This window comes from Urocitellus parryii, chromosome 9, assembly GCF_045843805.1.
Source record: "Urocitellus parryii isolate mUroPar1 chromosome 9, mUroPar1.hap1, whole genome shotgun sequence".
Lineage (NCBI taxonomy): Eukaryota > Metazoa > Chordata > Mammalia > Rodentia > Sciuridae > Urocitellus > Urocitellus parryii.
Genome location: NC_135539.1, coordinates 28420677 through 28444380, shown reverse-complemented (window position 1 = coordinate 28444380; position 23704 = coordinate 28420677). Strand labels below are relative to the sequence as shown.

Sequence of the window (23704 nt, the reverse complement as noted above, 5' to 3'; positions counted from 1 at the left end):
GGCCAAGCACCATGCCAGGTGAACTGAAACAAAGGAACCCGGCCTTTCGCAGTGCAGCTGGGAGAGGAAAGGCGCCTTTGAATAAGCCCCGGCTCCAACCCTAGGACCTCACTGGGGCATGGGGTGCAGGTGCCCAGGGGTGGCGCCGGCTGCGGAGGGCGGCTCAGATCCCGCAGTCCCCGCCTCACGGCTCTCGCCGCTTGTGTCTTGTAGGTCTCGGATCCGCAGAGAGCTCTTCATCGAGGAGATCCAGGCCGGGAGCCAGGGCCAGGCAGGCGCCAGCGACTCGCCGTCGGCCCGGAGCGGCCGCGCCGCGCCCAGCTCGGAGGGCGACAGCTGCGACGGCGTGGAGGCCGCCGACGCCGAGGAGCCGGGCGGCCCCGCGGCCGCCGCCAAGTCTCAGGGAGGGCCGGCCGAGGCGGCCTCGGCCCCGGCGCCGCGGGAGGAGGCGCCGCGGCCGGCGGAGAGGGCGGAGCCGCCGCCGCCGGGGACCCCGGGCCCGGACGACGCCGACGACGCGGGACGGCCCCGGCCGCCCGAAGGCCCCGACGGCCCGGCGCCCGTGCCAAACCCCGCTGCCGCGCCCGCGGCCGGGGAGGACGCCGCTACCTCAGCCGCCGCGCCCGCAGAGGGCCCCGGCGCGGCCCGGGACGGCGCCGAGCGGAGTTGCGCCTTGCCAAGCACCAGCGCGCCCGCGGCCGCGCGCAGGCCCAGCTCGCTGCAGAGCCTCTTCGGCCTGCCCGAGGCGGCGGGCGCCCGGGACTCGCGGGACAACCCCCTGCGCAAGAAGAAGGCCGCCAACTTGAACAGCATAATCCACCGCCTGGAGAAGGCCGCCAGCCGGGAGGAGCCCATCGAATGGGAGTTCTGAGGGCGCCCGCCGGCCTCGCCCGGGCCGCGGCCGCGGAGCGCCTGCCCAGCCCGGCCAGTCCGCGAGGGCGGCGCGCCGCAGGACCGCGCTGCGCACTTACCGCCCTGCGGGCCACAGGGCAAAATCGCCATAGGCCAAGGTGCATATAGAAAACAAAGGAGCATTAAGCCCAATCTATGTCGTGTTTTCAAGGAAGAAAACGGAAATGTGTAGTCGAGCTTTTTTGTACCCTGAAGTGTTTTTTTTATTGCCCTAAGTGATTTCCACAGGTTCTGGAATAACTCTTACAGCTTTGCCTTGCGCCCTCCTCTTTCGTGTGGGCTTAAAAAAAAAAAAAATCAAACCCACATATTAAAAGGGGGCTTTTTATCTGCCATCTGATGGCTTCAGAGCGATAATACACTATTATCTTCTTAAACCAGGAAAAGGGTGGGGGGGGATTTTTCAGAAAAATTAAAAAAGAAAGTTTTTGTAGCTGTTCAGTTGCCACTAAGAGATTGCACAGTCAAACCGACTCTAAACACACTAGTTTGGATTCCTAAATATTTTCAAGAAAAGAATCTTCTCGTTTGAAACTTTGACTTAAAATAAAACACATTTACTCCACATATTTTTTAACAAAAAAGAAAAGTCACATCAGGAAAATATCTGATTTTGTGGTAGCTGACCGTAGTGTTTTCTCGTAGGTGAATAGAATCCTGACATGTAGTGCACATTGATCCATAGCTTTAACTGACCCTGGGCTTTTGCCGACCAGGGTTTGTTTAATACACTCCATTCTAGGCCAAATCAGGACAAAAAGAAAAGATCCGAATCTAGGTATTTTATAATCTGCTTTTTAACCTCTAACCGCAGAGCACGCTGATCAGACCTCATATCTGGGAGGTTTAGGAGACAAGTTAGAACTGTAGCATGTACCCATTCATTTTGTTAATTTATGGAGTCCTGTCTGTGTTCGTGCGTCCGCCCATGTACGAGCATTGAGAGAAAGGGAAGAGTAGGCCGACATGGTGGCGGCAGGCAGTCCTGGGCCAGGCTGGCCCGCCGTGCAGCACTCCGCACTGGGCGCCTCACTTCCCACCACCGCCCTGGCTCCCATGGGAAGGGGCGGCCTGGGCCTGGGCCAGGCTGGTGCCCACGCGCGCTCTTTCCCCTTCTTCCCACCACAAGCACTGATGACCCCATGGAACTCGTGGGAAGCTTCCTTCCCTGCAGAAGAGAATGTGGCAGTCTGGGCTGCGCTCCCACCCCTGTAGAGAAGCCCACACTCGCACACAATGCTGATGCTCTTCACTTCCAGACCAGACCATTGGCCCTTCATCCATTTCGCCTCTTGGAAGGTTCTTTTATGCACAGTTTAGGGCAGTCTAAGTACAAATCAAAAGTCTAACTTGTCTCGGATTCCTCCTGTTGTCTATGTGTATACGCGTGAGAATAGAGGTGGATGAGAGTGTGCGTGCGTGCGTGTGTGCAATTTTATACGTCTGTGTATTTTCTTAAGTACCTGTGCACACATAGAGTGCATTACTGCCACCTTTTTCAATAAGCTGTTTATCAGTTATGGCTTCTACAAGTTTGCTAATTTAGACTCCTTTATTGCCATATCTTTAAACTAACAATAGATGATTTCGGTATATATATATATTTTTTTTTGCTTATTTATAGGTGCTGTATTTTATTATCTGATTGTTAGGAAGGGATGAAAGGGGCAAATATTCTTTAGAGGGATAGACTGCCGGCAGTATTGGGTATAATTTACAAGATGTAGTTGTCATACTGTATATTACTGATTGAAAACTTTTTGACCGTATTGTGTATCATTGAAACCTTTGTCTTAGGTCAACATCTTTGGATGACATTTTAATGGTGCATTCATTATTTCTTAAGTTTAATTAATATTACTTTTTTGATTTGGGGGGGTGGGAGGGAGTTCTAATTCTAAAGGTATGCTCCCGCTATTACACCTCAGTGTGCTTGTTATTACTTAACGTGTAGGACTTTGTAAGATGTGAAACCACATTTCTTGCATGATGTTTTAGAGATTATGTATTTCATTTACAGTCTTTTAACCTGCAGCTGCAGCACTTAGTTCAAGTTTTCACAAATTTAAGAGTCACTACACTAAAGACAATGCCTTTTCATGAATAAGAAGTTCTCAGAAGGCTCTAGGAGGCTGGGAGGCAGGCCCTTTGTTTGTCTTTGGATGGTTGCGTCATTTCTGAACTTTAAATCTGGTTCAGTGAGAAGAGAAGTCACAATGGAGGAGCTTAAGGGGAATGATTGACATCGGCTCAATGCAGGTGCGCGGAGAAGAGTGCGTTCACACCAGGGACCTTGAGGACAGTGAGGAGCAGCAGAGCAGCTGATGGTACTGTGGTGTCCCCTCCACAAGAACCTCAAGGGAACATTGTCACATGTGTGATGAATCTCTGAATATCCACTTTTCATTAGAAAGAAAAGCAGGGAGTAGGTGGGAGCCGCTGGGCCAGTGCTTCGGTTCTAAAGGCGTGACTGTTATTCACCAGGTGTTGAGGCCAAGGAATTGCAAAGTCTAGATCTGTCCATCCTTGTGGCCCCATGTGACGGCCTACAGCAGCCACTTGAGCTCTTCCGAGCAATTCAGTCATTTGGGTTTGTTTCCTTGGTTGCGCTGGGCTCCCGCTGACTTCCACCTCGTCTTTTCTGCCAGACTTACATCTGGGTGCTCGATACAATCAGCTGGTTAGTTGGATTTTGCTTGCAGTTCCACGTTTGTATTTTTTCTGTATTATTTATTTTTTTTAATTGAGATTCCAACCTCTGGTCTTTTGTGTTAACTTAGTTCTGTCTGTGATACTTCTAGGAGCTACCGCTCAATAACACAGACACCTGTGGAGTGGGGCTCAGCACCCCCCCCCCCGGCCAGCCCCTCCGTTGAGTCTAAGGTTCATCTTTCATCTTGATAAGCAATATTCAAGTGCCTTGAACAGCGCCCCTTCGTGCGGTGACCTTCTGGCAGCTGGCGATCCAAACAGTGGCTCACACAGGCAGCCGACCCTCCTCCTCTTTATGCTCTATCAGCTTAAAAAGCTGATTTGTACCTCTCCCTGGGGGAAACGGTTTCATAGAAAACACTAACACTTAATTACAAGCTCCATTATTGCCATTTTAAATGGCTCCTTTCTGTTAATGGGAGGTGGCTTTCAGAGCTTCAGTTTCCTGCTGAGCAGAGGCCAGACCTAAAAGTAGTGCTGGCTTCTGGCCCCTTGACCTTGCCTCCCATCCAAGTCCAAAGTGGCAGTCCCAGACTGCTCCCCACCACCGCCACCTCAGCCTTGTGGATCAGTCAGGAAGTCTGGTTTCTGTCCTCCAGGCCTCTCTGAGGAAGAGAGCTGGACTTGACTGTCCTCACCAACCTGTCTGAGGCACGTGATGACCCATAGCATCTGGTGGTCGTGCCCTGGGATGCAGGCTTGGGAGAACCTTCCAGAAGTGCCCAGGCACCGTGTGTGCTGGCAGACCACAGCACTCCTAAAGTAATCAGGCGAAAGAGAACGGCGCTCAGCCTCCCTGGGACACCTTCTGTCCCTCCAAAGCACAAAGGCCTCCTGCCCAGCAACCTTCCCAGTGGCTTCTCCTTCCTCCCTATTTAAAAGACCCCCTGTCTGATGTGGGCAGTCAGGTATGGTTGGTGATCCACACCCAGGGCTCACCAGAGCCTCTGTCCTCTCATGGTAGCCAAGAGAGCCCCCCGCCCCTGCCTGCCCGCCGCTGCCACCACCACCACCCCCAGACCCACGTGGGCAGCTCTCCTCCCCATCTGCCATCTCAGCCAGGGCCAGGGCCTGTCATGCAGCAGACCAGGCAGGAGGCAGGTTGTATCTTAGGAGCTGGTGGGGATCCTGGGTGATGGCCAGGTGCCCTGAGATCACGCAGAGGCGATGGCCTCAGAGGGATGGGCCAGGGCCACCCGGCAAGCTCCATCACCTGCAGGCGCCTTCCCCAGTGCAGTTGGCCCTCCTCTGTTCTTCCATCCCATCCTTCTCGGGTGACCGTGAACTCTGGACATTCTATGCAATGTTTCTTGTTCCTCTCATTTTACAAAACCAAATCTCACTGAAAAGTGGCAGGGGAGCCCAGGGGACATGCAGGTTCCTTCTTAGCACAAAGTGAAGTGGAGGGGTCACCGGCGAGACCTGGAGCCTTTGCCTTAACTGCATTGTGACAGGCACTGGTAGGAGCAGACATCTGCCTGCGGTCCTCCTGAGGCCTGCAAGCTCGCTGTGCAGGGGCAGCAGAGTGACCTGGGAGGAGGCCTCGACACCCAAGGCTGGAGCTTGGCTGCCACCGCCAGGCCGCCTCTGTCCCTGGCTGGATGCCCCTCATCTTCACACTCCTCCTTTGTCCCCTTCTACCTCACTAACCTGTGCCCTCCCCTTGACATCACTGCTCAGAATGCGAGGTCAGCATCGTGCCTGGCGGCCACGCCTTTCACCTCTACTTTTGCAAGGACGTCAGGGTGGGGGACTCTGCAGGGTGCGTGGGTTTTCCCACCGCTCTCACCTGTCCTGTGCGGTGTCCTCTGCAGACAGGGTGGTTCTGGCCTCAGAGGACCTTGACTTTGGTTTGCCTTTGCTTTCTGCTGCTGTGAAGTCTGTCACAGCCGTCCCCCCTTGCCCTGGGCTGCCCAGATGGCCACGTGAGCAGCTTCCCCAGGACTCTGCAGCTGTCTGTGTCCTGTCTCTGGCTCTGGGGCCACGACCTGGCTTCACTGCGAGCTCTTGTTGGCAAACACAGACATCTCCAGGGCAGGGAGGATGCCTGGCTCTCTCCAGCTTGTGGGGCTGGTTCCGTTTTTTTGTTTTGTTTTGTTTTGTTTTGTTTTGTTTTTCTGTCTGTCTTTTTAAAAGACTATGCCAGTCTCTGTTCAGGGCAGAAGAAAATTGACTGGCCCCCAGGGCAGCTGGTCAAATGTGGGTCCGCCCGCTCTGGCTACTCTGATGGCCAAAACATTCAGATGGAAGTGGGAGCCAGGAGCTGTGTCCCTACCATGTGCCTGGTGGCTTACCAAGAAAAAGTGCTGCCACCACTTCAGTGTCACCAGGGCACTGGCAGCGAAGGGAAAGGCCTTGTGACCACCAGGACAAGGTGACAGCCTGGCCTTCCAACACATGCTGTCTGGCCAGCACACTTCAGGCTAAGAGAACAGTCCGATCTTACTTTCATTCCCATCAGTTTTACCTTTTTTATAGATGAAAACTGCCAGGAAAATAAGTCCCCAGGTCAAGTTCCAGAAAGATGCAGAACACTTTAGGGCCTTGCGGGTCAGTCGTGGTGGAAGAAGTGAGCAGAGGACGTAGAATGAGCCCCGGCCACAGAAGCCCTGACCAGGGAAGTAGGACAGACGGCTCCCTCCGCCCACCTCCGGGACCCACCCTGCCACCCAGCGCCCTGCCTCTGCCACCTCCCCTCCAAAGATCTTGTGTCCACACTGTCAGTGGCATCTCAAGTTCTCATTTTTGGATGAAGTGACATTTAGCTTTAACGAGACATTTCCAAGGCGCCTAGTCTCCTCCGAAATGCTAACTTTAAAAGTTCGGCATCGTAGGCAAAGAATCCTGGGAAAGGCTAGTGGGAGACAGACCCCAGGCACCTCGAGTGCGCCCGCCGTCCCTGCTGCTCGGCCTCCAGAGCCTTGAGTCGCTCCTCACAGGTGGTTTTAGTTGATCCGTGACGTTAACGCTGTAGTCTGTGTTACTGTGGTTTCTGTAGTGTTTGGGCTTTAATTTCTACCACAAGATTTGCTGTATGCTATGTATCAAGCTTTCTGTGATCAGAAAGGAAAGGTGCCTTAAATCCCAATGTCACGGCTCTATCCCTATGGAAAAATCCAGAAGCACAGTGTGCGGAAGTCAGCGCTGGGACTTCCGGCAAACAAGACACCCTTCAGCAAGACTGCGTTGAAGTGGCCAGGGGCTGCTTTTCTTTTGTGATTCCTGCTCCCCCCTTTTTCTTCTTTTGTTGTTTGGTAGTTTGCTTTAAACAGAAAGCACTTAAATAGATGACTATGTATAAGCTCTGTGCAATAGAAATCATGTTTCTTCATTTTTTAAAAGCGTATTGCACACCAAATGAACTCAAAAGTAAGCTTTAGACAGGTGGATCCAGGTGTGGATGAGGATGTTCACTGTAGTTCTGTGTCTTGGGGAACCGAGGGGAAACAGGCCGCAGTCTCCCCAAGCAGCGCCGCCCAGGCGGGGCAGGTGGGGCGCCTGGGATCCGCAGCTGAGAACCTTCCCGAGTGTCTGAGCCCACAGCCGAGACCCAGCACTTACCCCTGTCTTGTTGAAATGGCCTGACTGCTACTGACCTGCCAGCGTGCACGAGGATAGCTATAAAAGGATATTTCCTTGAGAAAAAAAAAAATTATTCCTACCTATCCTCTTCTATTTATTATTAGGTTAATCATTGGAGTAATTATCAGGAGTGTGTTGTTGTTTTGTGTTGTTGTTGTCGTTACGAATGCTTTTTGCTGTCACTCCAGTGGTTACTGTCCTCTGCTGCCCCCTCGCCCCCAGAGAACCCAAGAGCCTGGGGGTGCTGGGGGAGCCGAGGGGGTTTCTCCTGCAGAATCACAGCCACCTCCTGAGTAGCCACTCGAAAACTGGGCTTGACTGTGTAAACAAGAGTCGGACCACAGCCGCAGTACAGGGAGTGTGAGCCAGGGCACTCGGGGAGGAGCTGCTGGGGGGGCTTAGGAGAGCCAAGTTCAGTTCCCCAAAGCCTCCTAGAGCCTCTGTTAAGACTTCTGGCTTCATGAAGGTTTGGCGAGTCCTGGCCAGAGAGGGCACAGGGGCCTGGCCTGGACCATCACCTCCAGCAAGAGAGTGGTTTCTTGCGGGGCCGCCCGGGTCGATTTGTTTTGGTTGCTTTTCTGTTGCCGTCGCTGCCCTTGCTCACGAGGTTGATCCAGACCATCTCGCCAAGCAGAGGGGTTCTTTAGCACCAGCAGCGGCTGGAGGGCCCACCCAGGAAGGCCTGGTGGGGTCTCTCTCCCCGCTAGTGTGGTAATGAGCAGGAAGGGCCTGGTGAGGGCCAGTGCTCGGTGGTAGAAGCACAGCCAACAAGACCCCCAGCCGCTTGCCCGCCGGGGGCGAATGCTCAGCCCCGGCCCACTGGCAGAACATTTCCTTCTGTGCCATGACTTTGCCCCTTCTCTGAGATTGTTGGGGGTCCTGATTTTGTTGTTCTGTCTTTAAATACAGGCCCCCCAATGAAATGATCACCCCGCCCCCCAGAGGGTTTCCATTTTTCTCTAATTAGTCTATGCATTTCTGCCTCTCTCCCTCCCTCTCTCTTCCTCTCCCTCCTTCTCCCTCCCCCTCCCTCCCCTCCACCATTTTCTGTGTTCCACCCCCTGAAGCCCCTCAGAAAATGCTGTGCATTTTGGAGACGTGAGAATTCGTTCAAAATTCTTAAAGCATTTGAGAATAGCTCATTGTAAACTAAAAGTGGGGAGGGGAATAAAGAAGAAGAAGACGGTCCTCCCGCGTCCCTTCCCGTGGATGAGACCTCGCTCTTTGCTTTGTGCAATAACTACTTGCGGTGAGAGCGGGTAGCGCCGGCCACACTCCTGTCCTGACACTGGCACACGCTCACAGTGGCGGCCCAGCCCTCCCCCCGTGTCGTCCTACATTTTGGCAGTATTTTATATTTTCTGTAACGCACTAAGTCTTAGGTGTCTAGAGCTCGTCTGTTAACGCTCACATCACAGATTTATTTTCCTTAATCCTCACAAAGACCCAATTGACCAAAAAGAAGAGAAAAACAAAAACAAAAACAAAAAAAAAGGCGTCATTTTTGTACAAATAGCTTTGAGAAGCCCCTTGTGTTGCTGTGACTCATCTCTGACGACATGTTTCTTGCTATTTGTTTTCCACATCGAGAGTCAAGTTGACGCGGCTGGCGTGGGGGGAGGCGCCCGTCGGCCCGGTGTCCCCGGTGTCCCTGGTGTCGCTGTCTGGTTAGCCATACGATGTTCGTCCTCAGCACTGTACACGGTCCCTCTATGATATGGAGAAGCAATATCACTGAACTCACACCATGTATTATTACTATTCACTAGCACCCTAGGTGTGATAATTGAAGTAAATATCTTTTATACAAACACAGGGTGTGTGGGTCGTCTTTCTTTGAAGTGCTCTGGCCTGAGGAAAGCAGCAAACACTGCCCGTGGGTCCCAAGGGCACCGTGAGAACTGCCCTTGTCGGGGCCACTGTCCCCCACCTTCGGGGCCCTCTGCCGCGTGGCTTCCGGTCATTCGTGAGCAGAAGCCTGGAGCGCTGGGATCTGGGCACCGCGCCCCTGCTGCCCTTGGTCCTCCATCCTGCACGTAGTGACAGCTCCTGGGGCCAGCCTCCCTGCTTGGTGTCATCCCCACTGTCTGCAACCTTTGACCCAAGAACTTACCTCAGTGGTACCTGCTGCCCTGTCCGTCAAATGGGGACACTTCCTGGTCTCACAGGCTTGTGGGGATCAGGGACGGTGGCCCAAGGTGCCAAGCACAGCTCGGGGCTGGCTGTAGCAGCCCAATAACTGGGGCTTGGGTGCCGAGGCCACGGCCAAGTCCCTCTCCCCAGCTGCCTGCAGCTGGCTGGGGCCCTACCTTGCTGCTCTGGGGAGCTGGGGGGTCCTCATTTTGTCCCTGGCTCCTGGTGTAAAGAAGGACAGGCCAAGGGGGGTCAGCTGGCTCATGGGGAGCGGAGGGGGCGCAGTGGCTTGTGGGTTTCTGGAATGTGGGGCTCCTGAGGCCTCTTTCTGGCTGGCGCTGGGTGGCAGAGTTGGCAGAGAGGCTTGCTCACGCCCAGGTGACTCGGGTGCTCTTGTTTTAGGATCTACTGGGTGGGACAGAATTGCCATCTGTGCGGTGTGTGACAGTCGGGGAGTGGTTACTTGGGGGCGTGTTAATCCAAGATGATGAACATGAAGCTCCCCTGTGTGGCCTGTAATCACGGCCCCTCCCTCTGAATTAACGTCGCTTTGATTTCCTGTAGCAGGAGCCCCAAGGGCAGGGGCAGCCCAAGTCCCCTGCCACAGGGAGCTCAGCACAGGACTGCGCCCTGCCCTGTGGGCTTGGCATTTGACAATCTCAGGTCTACCTCCAGAAACTTCTGTCAGCTAGCCTGGGTCCAACCCCACTTTTTAAAGATCTGTCAACGAAATTAAACTATAACGTGTAAGACAAACAGCAGCACAAGGCCTTTTTACCCAGAAAGTCTCCCTAAGTGCTCTTAAAGTGAAATGTAATTAAGCACAACAGCTGGGGGTGTGCGGGCTGGAGGTGTGCAGCTGGAGATGCCAGGCTGAGGGTGTGCGACCTGGAGGCGCGGGGCTAGGGGTGTGCGGCTGGAGGTGTGCAGGCTCTCGCTCTGCAGGCTGCCAGTTCCCAAGGTGGATGAGGAAGCAGGACTCCCTCCCCTGGCTGCAGTGGGCGCCCTGCACCCAGCAAGCTGCTCAGCCTCCAGGCCTTGGCCTCCCTGCCTCCCCTGTAACTCAGTGTGCTTGAACAAAATCATAAGCCTCTTGGTCCTCTGAGAAGGCCATTGCAGATGGCGCCACATGGTGACAGTTATGCGGCCCTCGAGCCCTCTGCCGTATTTACTGGACCCGGGAAGGGTAGCCTGGAGAGTGGCTCCCTCCTGGCCCAGCACGCCAGCCATGCGGGTGTGCAGCCTGCTGTCCGCGCTGGAGCTCGCCATAGCTTCCCGCGAGGAGGCAGAGGCCTGGGCCTAGGCGTGCTGGGCCAGCCTGGGAGCCCAGCCATCAGTGACCCACCCAGTAGAGGGCAGCTATCCTTAATGGAGCGGGACCCCCAGCCCTGCCTGGCCTCGGCAAGCCCACCGTGTCCGAGCAGCTCAGGCTGAGAATGTCGCGGGGAGGCTCCCCGCCCCAGCACCCCGGCAGAGTCCCTAGAGAACAAGCCCTAGCAGAGCTGCCCCATGGGGACAGTGGTGGGCACTGCAGGGACTGAGGCTGGAGGGCCCTGCCCACTGATGAGGGAGGCATGGTGTGGCACTGCATAGGCTCCCAGGCACCACCTCTTACCAACTGGTGGCCTGGCCAGTGGACACTGGGGACACCTCTGAAAGGTGAATCTTACTTCCTCGTAGAAGTAGGGTGATGAGAATGCTGAGCACACAGGACTCTGGGGACCTGGGACACCTAGAAATCATAGGGCCCAGCACCTAGCTGTGGTTGTCCCCATGTCCCCTGTAGGTATCGTCTGGCACCTGAGCAGGGGTTCTGGTGGTCGGTGGTGGTCTGGGTTTTTGTTTCGTTTCTGGCACTGGGGACTGAACCCCGGGGCGCTTAACCTCTGAGCCCAGCCCCAGCCCTTTTGATGTCTTACGGGGAGACAGGGTCACTCACTGATCTGCTTAGGGCCTCTCGAGGTGGCTAAGGCTGGCTTGGAGCTTGGGATCCTCCTGCCTCAGCTGCCCAAGCTGCTGGGATTGCAGGTGTGCGCCACTGTGCCTGGCCCTGAGCGGGTTTTCTCACCCAGTCCTGCTCCATGTCGGGTGCTCCTCAGGCACCTAGAGACCCAGCAGCTGCCGGGTCTTTCCTGGCTACTGATGAGGCCTGTGACAGGCTGGTGGGCACACAATGTGGGCGGCAAAGGCCTCCTCCCAGCACCCTCTCCTCATTGCCTCCCATGGCAGGAGGTCACGTCTTTGCAGTCTGTCTGGTGTGGCTGTCTGTCAGGGCAGCTCCCACAGCCAAACCCAGAAGCACTTGAAGAAACTGGAGTCTCTGGATGGGACAGCAGTTCTCCACTGGTGGCAACTCTGCCCCTGGGGACATTTAGCAATATCAGATGTTTTTGTCAGTCACAATAGGAAGGCATCTTGAGAGCAGAGGCCAGGAGACCCTGCTAGCTCTCCTACAAGGCATGTGACAGTCCCCCATAGCAAAGAATGACCTGGCCCCACATGTGACCAGGCCCACCCCGCCCTACGAGGCCACCTCTTTCAGAACCCCTCCAGCGGGGTATGCAGCAGAAGGTGACTGAGGCCAGCTCTGGGCCAGGGACATGCTCCAGGCTGGGCACAAGCCCAGAGGAGGGTGGGGCAGGAAGAGACACCCAGGTCCTGTTGTTTGGGGGCTGGTCACTGAGCACTGACCTGGTGAGGGGATGGAGGACCTCAGGGTGGAGTGGCTGAAGCAGGTAGAGGCTCTTGCCAGGTAGACGAGGGGCAGCAGGGGCACCAGGTGAAGCAGAAACATGGCGGGCGGGGGGCCACGTCCCCACACTGACCGCCATGCGTGGTCACCGGCAGGCCTGGGAGTGTCTATGTGGGTGTTCTCCCCCGTGTGACGAGAAAGACTGCAGTCCAGGGCATCTGAGGCACTCTGGGGGTGAGAGTCCCAGCTGGGGAAGTGTGTGTGAATATGGGGTCACCGTGGGCTGCGGCCCTGGCCGTCGGGGGTCACCGTCAGGTGCGGTTGAGGTGCCAGAGAGATGCTGAGTGGGAGGGAGGCCCAGGAAATGGGGTGGCGGGCGGGAAGGCCCCGAGAGGACTGGACAATGAGGACGTGGCCACGTGCAGAGGCCTTGGCGGGTCCTGGGTGTGGTGGACACTTGGGCATGGACTTCTCCAAGGTGCTTTGCTGGGGGCAGGGGGCGGGTAGAGAGAAGGTGCGTGTGCGCTGGGAGCTGCAGCGGGACCCCCACCGCACTGTGCCTCTGCCAGGGAGAAGCAGAGTCCATGCGCCAGGAGGGGGCAATTTCCTGGGGACACCGTTGCACAGGGGCATGTGGCCAGCACCCGCTGGCAGGGACAGGCACAGCCACCATCACCAGGGGTTGTCCCAGGGCAGAGGCATGGAGGGGCCCGTGAGGGAGCCTGCAGGTGGCTGATTGAATAAGACAGGGTCCCTGCCTCCAGTGTCCACAGGCCTCGCCACCTGCCACCAGCTGTGAGAATCTCTGCCCTTCAGTGATCCTTGTCCTTGCCTTGGGCGGTGGACTCCGCCTCCTTAGGTCTTGACCTTGCTCTGATCTCCTTCTTCCCTCTGAAACGCACCTTCCAGGACATCTTCCAGATTCTCCCAGAAGGACAAGGTCCCCTTCACCTTCAAAAGGGGGAGAGGACAGTCAGAGGCGAGGCCAGCCCCCCGCCCCTGACACTCGCTCGCCCTCATCACCCCTCCTGCTAGCTGCAGACTGTCCCCACGCCCTCCCACGGGCTCTCTTGCACAGCCACCCCCCGCCACAGGGTCCCCCTAGCCCTGCGATCGTCACTGCTGGACACCTGTCCCCAGCACTCGCCCCTCCCCCACCCGCCACTGCCCTGGGTTCACGGCCCTGGACCGTGGGTCCGCAGCCCTCCCCGCCTCCGCCTTTCTGTAGCTTGAGACACCTGCGACCCTCCTTATTTCTGGACAGTCCCTCTTCCACGTGGTCCCTGAACACGCTTCCTCCTGACTTGTCCCCTGATTCCTGCCACCTCTTCCCCAGGTTTTTGTGGCACTCCTCTGAGATATCACCACAAGCTCTGGCCACTGTCCCTGCTGCACCCTCTGGGCTCCTTGCCTGGGCGCCCAGGTCCACATCCCCACCACACAGTCCCTTAGTTGTCCCACGGTACTACGTGGTTCCAGAGCCGCCCGCCCCCTCCGACCCCCTCCCAGGGGGCCGCGGCCAGACACGGGCCTCCTCCCCAGGTTCTGTACACAGGGTCCAGGCTGTCACCAGCACTTCTTCCACCTTGTCCCAGAGAGGAGTTGCCCAGGTCCGAACCCGCCGGCCTGAGGTCACGAAAGCCCTAGAGGGCAGGGGTCAAAGCCCAGCTCTGGAGGAGTCCAGCCCAGGCGCTCCTCTGATGCTCTGTGGCCACCCAGGAATTGCCCCCCAACTTGTTGGTCTGTGTGTCCCCTCCTCCTGCAGAGGGGGCAGGGAGCGCCCACAGCCCCTCCAAGAAGGGTCTGGAGCTGAGACCCTCCTCAGGGTGCCTCGCAGGCTGCCTCCTGCCTCCTCAGCCCCAGCGTGGAGGGACGGATCCTAGGCACAGCTGGTCACTGCTGGGGTCCGCCTGGGCCTGTCCTTGCTGTCTCAGGTGCCCTCCCTGCCCTGAGGCTTCCCTGCAGCCTCTCCCCCAGGGCCTCCCTGCCCTCTGACCTCTACCCAGCCTCTCCTCTGGGCCTCACAAGCCATCATCCTCCATTTCTGCTGCACACAGACACCAGCCAGTGTCCCCCAGAGCCATGTCCTCAGGGATGGTGTCCCCTGACCCTCATCCTGCTCCCAGAGCTCCACAATGTCATACTTGTAGCTACAGCAGAAGGCTGCCCAGAGCAGCTGGACACAGGACACACTGACCGTCCCCAGGGAGGCCTGAGCTGGCAGCCTGGGTGGAGGTCTGCTCTCAGGACCCTCACACATGTGCAGAATGTCACCTGTATGCACAGGCAGGGACCATGAGCCCACCCCCAGCAGCTGGCCCAGGCTCTCCCAGCCTCCCCCATTTCCTCTGGTGGCTCTTGAAGCTGCAGGTTGTGCCCACCCTGGAAGCCAAGCCGAGCCATGCTAGGGTGGCACAGGCTGGTGGCAAATAAAACAAGCAGGTCCCGGAGCCATCTCACTGGCCTTCGAGCCAGCCCTTGTGCCACTTCTGCAAGGTCCCTGCCCCACGAACACCCCCGGGGAGAGGTTTCACTCTGGTGGGCAGTGGTCACCTGCCCTCAGTTCCCCATGTCAGCCCCGCACCTGTGACCTCCGTGCCCTCACCCCAAATGCCCTTCACCTGCACCTTGTCTGGGACTCTGTCTACCCCACCCAGACAGAGTAAGTCCCTGCACCGTTGTGGACAGGCTTCTGTTTGCAGTTGCTCCTGTGGCCTCTCTTGCCAGGAAATGAACCCCATCTCCTCCCCCAGTCCAGGCCCTTCACCTCTATTAATGTTACCCATGCTTCTGTTAGCTTGATTTCTTTCTTTCTTTCTTTTTTAATACTGAGGATTAAACCCAGGGCCTCGTGCATACTGAGCAAAAGGTCTACCCCTGAGATGTACCCCTAGTCCTGTTTGCTTACTTTGAGACGGGGCTGGCCTTGAACTTGTGATCCTCTGGCCTCAGCCTCCTGAGTGGCTGGGATCACAGGCAGGCACTGCTTGGCTTCTCTGGCCTTCTGTAGGTCGCCACCCAGTGCCATTCCCACTAGCTTTCTGGCTGTCCTCTCCCTCCATGTCCTGGACTTCCATCCATAGCCCCCCTGAGCATGCATGGTGCGGAGGCGCGGGCTCGGCAGTCCCATCTCCAGGCCTGGGCCCAAGGCCGAGGTCATGGCAAGTTTGTCCTTTCTGGGTCTCCCCACTGGGGTCCGCTAAAGCTCCACCCCTGCCACCCGCAGCCCACCCTCAGTCTGGCGCTGCCCTCACGCCACACCCCACCGCCCCCCTTCCTCACCATCGCCTGCCCGCCAGGAATAGGGAAGGGGCCCGCCTGAGGAAGGAGTCCATCTGGGGCCTGAGCAGTGGGGACTGTGGTGTGGGGAAGCACTGGGGGACAGGGCACCGCTGGGTTCCATCCCAGGTGGGGACGCCTCAGTTCTTCATCTCAGTTCTGAATGACCAGACTGTCACAGGGTACGGAAAGGGCGTGGCAGGTGGTGGGCACCAGGAGGTGGAGCAGTGGGGTGAGGTGGGGCTGTCCCCTGGCCCAGGGCTGGTTGGACAGCTGGTCAGCAGGCTGCCCAGTGAGGAGCCGGTTCACAGCTCACTGCCTGGAGTCTGAGCATTTCTGAGGCCACAGTGCCCCCTGGTGGCCATGCAGTCCACCCATAAGGACAGCGCCCCACAGCTCACCAAGGAAGGTCTGTCATCACCATTTTATAAATGAGGTCCAGAGAGGGTGGTCCAGCTGCCTGGAGTCACACAGCCAGAAGCAGACCCATACCTCATTCTGGGATCTGGTCATCTCCCAGGACTCTGCTGTCCTAGCCAGTGACCACTGAAGGCATCTTGGAGACCAGGCTTAGAGAACTTGCCCACCATCTCCCACCCTCCTGCAGGGGCAGAGGTTTCCAAACAGAACTAGCTTGGATTTGCCTCCTAGCAAAGATGATCCTGGGGTTTGATTCACAGCACCAGGCGCGGGGCTGGTGGCAGGGGCTGGCTCCTGGATAGGGGAGAGGGACAGGGCTGTGGGTCAGGGAACTCTGGGGGCCACCCAACACTCACCCCTGCCACCCTGTCCACCACTGCGTCTGGAGCCTGTTGCAGGGGGGTCCACCCAGGTCTGGGCTCAGCTCCAGAGGCGGGACCCCCCTGCCCCCCCGACACCTCACCTGCTTTTCTCAGCCCCTCCCACCTGGGCCCTCTCCCGTCATGATCCCAGGACATGAGAAACTGGGGGCTCACTGGGAAGGCCTGGGGCTCCTCGCCCTGCTTGACAGAGGCCGAGTGAGACCCACAGGGGAGAAGGGGCCATCCAGGGTCACCAGGAAGGTCTTGGGCAGAGGTGGGGTGCCCCCATTTCTCCTAAGTCCAGGCCCAGTTTCCTTCCCCTCCCCTGGGGACCCAGGCCCACAGTGGTTGCAGCCAGCACCTCTTGGGCCGTGGCTGTGTGGAGGGAAGGGCCAATGGACCGTGAGCCGCAGGGGCAAGCCAGGGGTCACGTCAGGTCCTCTGATGGTCGCATTTTCCTTTGGCTGCAGGGCGCTGTGCAGAGCTGCAGATGCACGTCACCCAGGCCATGGCCACGGCCACTGAGCAGAGAGAGCTGATCGCCCGCTTAGAGCAGGACCTGAGCACCATCCAGTCCCTCCGGCGCCCGGATGCGGAGGTGAGCCCCGCTCCCCTCTGCCCTTCCCCGGGCCCCCGTCCTTTCAGCCTCAGGAGCCCTGGACCTCCCAGGTCGGCCCCCCATGACCCTGCAGCTGGGTAAGCCCACCCCACCCCAAAAATCTAGGGGGCTGCGCCCACATCTTCTGGGCTCCCCACTCCCCCGGGCTGGCCACCGTCCACCCCACGGGCAGAGGCAAGGCCAGGCTCCTGCACCCCTCTCTCGGCTGAAGCATCAGAGGCCCCAGACCACAGAAGGCAGGAGCCCAGAGGGTCCCCAGGGGCATGGCATCTCCCTCGCAGCTGAGGAGGTGTGGCTGCTCGGGTCCCGCAGCGTCCAGCTGCTGGGCCAGGGTTGCCCAGGCTCTGGTGCCGCTCAGGGCCCAGTGGCCAGGTGAGAGCCACTCGGCTGAACTCCCTCAGGAGCACCCCAGGGCCCAGCCCCTGCAGGCCGACAGCTCTCCACCCCACTTGGCTCGGCCACCCTGAGAGAGGGCGGTCAGTGCCCGGATGTGGGAGCACCTGTGTCTCTCCCCCACCTCAGGGCGCTGCTGAGCAAGGGTTGGAGAAGATCCCAGAGCCCATCAAGGAGGCCACCGCCCTGTTCTATGGTGAGGAGGGGCCCAGGGAGGAGGGCTGGGGGCAGGTGCAGGCGGAGAGCCCAGAGCCCCCAAGGACACTCCCCCTCCTCAAAAGAGGAGTCCCCACCCAACAATGCAGCAATGACCTCAAAAGCAGCAGGTCGGCCCCCGCGCCCACCCCGTGGCCTGCCGTGGCTTTAGTGCCACGAGGCAGCTGGAGCTCCTCAGGGTTGAGGGGAGGCAGCCTCCTCAGGACTGAGGCCAGAACCTGAGGCTGCCGCACCAGGATGTGGGGGTGTGTCCAGGCCTCCCCAGCTCCCTCAGTGTCTCTTTGCTTCACAAGGGACGGGTGTGACAGAGGCAGTGGCCCCGCATCCATACAGAGTAACAGGGCGGAGGAGCCCCAGGCCTGGCAGTGCAGACAGGTGCCCTGGGGCAGAGCCCTGCAGGGCCAGCCTCGGCCCTCTCAGGCTCCCTGGCTGCCCCTCCCCTTCACACACCTGCTCACACCTGGGGGTCCGACTTCCACCTCAAGGCCTGGGCCACCCATGTCTCCTGCCACCCAAAGCCACCGTCTCCACTCTCTCCCAGGACCCTCCCCACCAGCCAGTGGCACCCTCCCCGAGGGCCAGGTGGATTCCCTGCTCTCCATCATCTCCAGCCAGAGGGAGCGCTTCCGTACCCGGAACCAGGAGCTAGAGGCTGTGAGTCACGTCCTTCTGTCCCCTACATGCCACAGTCCTGAGGACACAGTGGGAGAACACATGGGCCCAGAGGAGGAAACTGTCACAGACCTTAAACTTGCAGTGAGAAGGGGCCTGTCCTGTGCGGTCAGGGAGGGCTTCCTGGAGGAGGCCGCACCATGCTGAGTCCTAAGAATCAGGCTCAAGGTGGGACACACAGGACCTGCTCCAGGTTGCAGGAAGGAAGCCCAAGACAGGCGGGCACCAGGCGGGCAGGCTGCTGCCAGGACAGCCCCAGGGGATTTAAGCAGCGGAGTGCAGCTGTGATGGACAGCAAGGCAGGTCACGCGGGTGCCAGGACAGGACAGAAGGTGACCGGGCAATGGTTACAATGGTCCAGGAGGAAATGCCCACCTGAGGCAGGGGTGGGAAGCAAGGCCAGGTGGGGGAGAGGGGGGCTGGGAACCCCGTGGAGATGAACAGCGCGAAGGGATCTCAAGGGGTCAGGGGACCAAGGAGCCCAAAGAGCCTGCTGGCCACTGGCCCACACCAGGGCCTTCCTGGAGGGGCACCTGAGGGAGGGCCTGCCCTGCACTGGTGACCAGTCTGGACTTGAGAGGTGCTGTGGGCCCCAGAGGAGGGGCCTCCATAGGGTGTTGTCTACACGTGGCTGGTGGCTGCAGGGATGAGGTCCCCAAAGAGGACGGAACAGAGCCCTGGAGGGCCTGGGAGGGAGCAGGAGGAGCAGGGGCAGGAGGTGTCTAGACACTATGCCTAGACCAGGGCCTGGGTGTCCCCAGGAAGGCACGGACACTGAATGCAGCAGGGCAGAGAGCTGGGTGACAGAGTAGGGAAACGTGGGTGTGGCATAAGTGGATTCACATAAGTGGATTCATACTGTATTTTCCTTTGTGACTGGCTTAGTTCACTTACTGTCATGTCCTCAAGGTTGATCCATGTTGTACCATATGTCCCAATGTCCCTCCTTTTAAGAACTGCTCCATTTTCTGCATGTGCCACATTTTATTTGTCCACTCCCCTTCGAGACCTCTGGGCTGCCCCCGGGCTGTGGCTGTCGAGAGCAGTGTTCACAAGGGTGTACAGATGACATTCCTTCCAGACCCTGCTCTCCTATTATTTTGGACGTGATCCCAGAGGGGGCCTTGCCAGAGCGTGTGACAGTTCTACATTCGATTTTTCAAGGAACATGGCCACACTGCCATGTACCTCTTGGTACTGCTTGAATTTTGAACAGCGGAAAGGAAACCCCCACTTTCACACACTTGAGGAAATTGAAACACGAGATCCCATTTCCTCTCGCCTTTAGGTCAGCCGACATTAAACCCACACGGCTGCGATTCCATTTCTGTGAAATGTCCAGGAAGTGACTGCCAGGGGGTGGGGGACAGGGGGACGGCTGACAGGTGCAGGGATTCTTGCTAGGGTGATAAAAATGTCCTGAAATTAAATGATGGAGATGGTTGGACATGGTGAGTGGACTGCATTGTCCACATAAAGATGGTGACATTTATGGGATTGGATTAGACCTCCGTGGCTTACAGAGGCTGGGGACACGGCTCAGAGAGAGAGCCCTGGTCTACCAAGTGCAAGGACCTGGGTTTGACCCCCAGCAGTGCATTAATAATAATAGGAGTCATGATGATCATCTAAAAGGCTGGTAACACCCCAACCAAATAAAATACGAGGACTCCTGACCCCAGACTGTGACCTGGGCTGGAACCAGGAAGAAAAGGGGGAACTTCCAAGAGGGGCAGCCATGAGCAGTGTCCAGCAGGTCAAAGAGAAGGCCATGGGCACAGAGAGGGGCCTAGTAGAGGGCAGTACTTGTGCCAGTGTGGTGCCCTCTGACCCTGGCCCTCCCGCCTGCCCGCTGCCCCCACAGGAGAGCCGCCTGGCCCAGCACACCATCCAAGCCCTGCAGGGCGAGCTGGACAGCCTGCGCGCCGACAACATCAAGCTCTTCGAGAAGATCAAGTTCCTGCAGAGCTACCCAGGCCGGGTGAGCGTCCTCCCGGTCAGCCCCAGGGGGCTAGGTGGAGGGAGAGGCTGGTCAGGGCCTTGAGACAGGAAGGTTGGGGGAATGACCTGTGGGGCAACCCTGGGCCTGGGGGACCTCGAGGCCATCCAGCACCTCGACTCTTGTCAGCCAATCTCCCTGTGCTCAGAGTGGACCCCATATGGGTTCACTCAAAAAACCAGCAGGGAGGTGGGTCCTGGACCAGGGGCCCACCAGCCCAGGCAACCCTTCTGTGAAATGGTGGTGACCCACTAGTGCACCCCAGGATCTGGGCACTGAACCCTAGGGGTACTGAGCATTCAGAACAGGCTGGGAACTGGTATGTTTTATACATCTATATTTTTTAAAAAATTCAGAATTTTCATTCCAGTTGAGAATGCTGTCCCTGGTGTCCTTCGGCCCCCAGGCCTCTCAGGGGTCCCGGCCTGCAAGGAAACCCTTTCTGTGACCAAAGGAAGACAGAGCGGGAAGTAAAAGGGGAGGGAGCTCAGACACCGCGGGCCCCACCCCCACTCGCTGGAGCAGCGCTGCTATGCTGCTCTCCAGCCACCAGAGGGCGCCCAGACTCCGCGAACCAGTGCTGCTCCAAGTGGCTGCCTCCCCCAACCCCCAGCAACCCCCTCCAAACCTACCAAGCCGCATCCTGGCCCACACCTGTGGTCCCAGCTACTAGGAAGACGGAGGCAGGAAGATAGCTTGAGCCCACGAATTAGAGGCCAGCCTCAGCAACTTGTACCCAGGCCCAGCCCTGTCCTGTCCCACCTGGGCCTCTTTTCCCTAGAGGTAACCAGAGGTGGGCCTGACGCCTGGAGAGGAGACAGAACTCTGACCCCAGGCCAGAGCCAGCAGTCACATTCACACTGTCACCCAGCACCCTCTCCCAGCCTTGCAGAAGCCATGGCTGTTGGCCTGCCTTCCCTGAGCACTGCCTGCCTGCTGGGCCATGCCCCTGACGGGCTTCTCCTCCTCCCCGTGTGCAGGGTGGCAGCAGTGATGACACGGAGCTGCGATACTCGACCCAGTATGAGGAGCGTCTGGACCCCTTCTCCTCCTTCAGCAAGCGGGTCAGTGCAGGGGGCCTGAGCAGTTCCCGCCCACCTGGCCCGGCCACTCCCTTCCCTATGCCCATCTGTTCTCCCCTGGCCTGGCACACCCGGCTCTGCATGCCCAGACCCTCCCTGACCAGCAGCTCCACACTGCTTCAGTGCCATAGAGGCCCAGGACACCCCCAGCAAGGCCTCAGTGGCTCTCTGTGGGCGTGTGGCAGTGAGCAGGTTCACCAAGTGCCCCGTGGGGCAGGCAGACAAGCAAGGGGGTCCCACTCCGCACGATGGTGGTGGCCTCCCCCGCCCACCTGCCTAAGCCTTCCTCTCCAGGAAGAGCTTTTTACACAGGCATTAGGGGCCCTGGGAGTGGGGGAGTCACACAGATGCTGGGGGAGCCCAGAATGTCGCACTGAGTGGGACTGTCACCAGGGGGCCCGTAGCAGCCACCTAGGGCTCTGCAGCCCTCTCTGGGTCCTTTCTTCATCGTCCCTCCTCCTTCAGGAGCGGCAGAGGAAGTACCTGAGCCTGAGCCCCTGGGACAAGGCCACACTAAGCATGGTGAGTCCCCACGCCTGTGCCTACCTGGGACAGACAGGAACATCTATCTCTAGGCACCATGGCACCTGCCCTCCAGCCCCATCGGGAGAAACCCCAGGGGCCACACGGCCCCTCCCATGCCCTAACAAGGGGGGCCATGTGACTGGGGAAATGGGACAGGGTCCTTCCCTCTCCCCAGCAGCTCCTCTGATAACACCATTCACTGTCAGCTTTGGAACTGGGCTGCAGGGGGCGCCATTCCCCGAAATCCTGTAGCCGGACTTCCCCCTCCATCCGCCCCCTTCCATACATTGTAGAAGGGTCCCCAGCTCCCAGCCCTTCCCTCCCCTTGCAGCCCCAGCGCCCCTTTGCAAGAGCCAGGGGCAGCCCTTTCCCACCCTCCCACTCCCTGTTTGCCCCCCAGGGTCGTCTGGTCCTCTCCAACAAGATGGCCCGCACCATCGGCTTCTTCTACACCCTCTTCCTGCATTGCCTGGTCTTCTTGGTGAGTGTCCTGACAATAAGCCAGGGATGTCACCATGCTCTGCTGACCTCCAGGGCAGCAGGACCCTGATACTGTGGCCTCCTCAAAGCCACACCCTCAGTTCTGAGCCACTCCTATCCCTTGGGTCCCCATCCTGGGGACAAAGAGCACTCCAGACTTGGATTGGATCCTCTGACTAGGGCACAGCCTGGCCACTCAGGGGAGGAGGCCTGGTTGACCACAGCCACTGACCCAGACCTGAGGGGCTTGGTGGAAAGAAAGGCCGCGGTGGGAGCCTGAGGCAAGAGGGACCAGGCAGGTCTAACAAATCCCCCAGTGACTGCCGTTGGCTGTCCACATCTCCCCAAGTCAGGGGGGCACTGGAGTCAGTGGCCTGGGGATGCCTCTGTGTCTGCCACAGTGGGGAGGAGAGGGCCAGCCTGTTGTATGAGTCCAACCTCAGGGACTCACCTCCAGCCAGCCTGTCCCATGGCCCCTACAGAGCTAGCCTGGGCTCCCACTCTGACTGCAGGGCCCAGCACCTCCTGGACCTGTCAGAAGTAAGCCCCGTGTCAGGGCCATTCCTCAATGTCTGGACCCATTGGACCTCCTGTGAGACAAGCAAGCTCAGGAGTGTCTCTGTAGCCCACTTCCTTGGGGCCGAGGCCACAGGACATTTCTGTCCCCAGAGTGCATACACAGGGGCCATGGGTGGGCTGTGGGAGTGGCCATGAGGCGGGTGGGAAGCTCACACTGTCTCCATCTGGTCAGGTGCTCTACAAGCTGGCCTGGAGCGAGAGTGTGGAGAGGGACTGTGCCGCCACCTGCGCCAAGAAGTGAGAATGTCCCCTGTTCCCAAAACCCAAAATCTAGTCCCCGAACTCCCACCTCCCTCCTCAACGCCACACCAAGCCCCTCCCTCATGATGCCTGCTCCTCAGGCTGTCCACCACAGCTCCATCCTGTCCTCGCCCAGCCCTCCACCACGCCCACTTCCCCAGGGCCATCTGTCACACACACACATACACACACACACACACTTCTCTCCTTTGCACATTTAGCCTCAGAAGTGGTTTCTGTTCCCAGGTTCGCCGATCACCTGCACAAGTTCCACGAGAAGGACAACGGGGCGGCAGCTGGTGATTTGTGGCAGTGATACCAGGGTCACCCCTGCAACAGTGTGGCTGCGTCCCCACCCCTGCTTGATCAGTTGCTTCTAATGAGTTAGGCTTCCCCTGACACCCCCCACCAACATGGAAACTGTCCTTGTCCTTGGACCAATAGCTTCCAGAGGTCCCAGGTCCCCTTGGGCTCCTTAAAAGAATGTCAGAGCTACATCAGGGTTCCCTAGGTCCAGACAGCCCCCTAATGCCTGGCCAGGCTGACCAAATGCTCCACCTGCCTGGCCTGGGCTCCGCACACAGCCTGGCCTCTAGCACTGGTGGCAGAGACCCCGGCTGTGACACTCACCTGATTTTGGCATTGGTTAAACCAGTTTGGACTCCTTAGGCCTGGGCTGTGACATCCCCTTTTGCTCCCCTAGGATCTCCCTCACACCCTGAACGAGATGTCAGGTCCTTCCTGTAGGCTACTGGGCTTTGAGTCAGACCACCCTGGTCTGCCTCTGTCACTGATCCACCCCCCCCC

At 58.4% G+C, this 23704-nt stretch overlaps 1 protein-coding gene across 8 annotated transcripts in view; it reads left to right on the top strand.

The window, feature by feature from the left end:
* The window catches only part of Cux1 (cut like homeobox 1), a 317234-nt gene extending 293530 nt beyond the window's left edge, over window positions 1–23704 (top strand). For 4 of the 8 annotated variants that reach the window (XM_026396850.2, XM_026396849.2, XM_026396847.2 and 1 more), the window contains exons 15-23: window positions 16563–16690; window positions 17234–17300; window positions 17862–17974; window positions 19857–19973; window positions 20972–21055; window positions 21539–21595; window positions 21999–22079; window positions 22830–22894; window positions 23144–23704. In XM_026396850.2, coding sequence (XP_026252635.2) covers window positions 16563–16690; window positions 17234–17300; window positions 17862–17974; window positions 19857–19973; window positions 20972–21055; window positions 21539–21595; window positions 21999–22079; window positions 22830–22894; window positions 23144–23213 — 782 coding nt within the window. In that variant the 3' untranslated portion in view covers window positions 23214–23704. Of the gene's footprint in view, window positions 1–213; window positions 2738–16562; window positions 16691–17233; window positions 17301–17861; window positions 17975–19856; window positions 19974–20971; window positions 21056–21538; window positions 21596–21998; window positions 22080–22829; window positions 22895–23143 lie in introns of those variants that run through there. The other 4 variants (XM_026396845.2, XM_026396844.2, XM_026396843.2 and 1 more) reach the window with 1 other exon arrangement.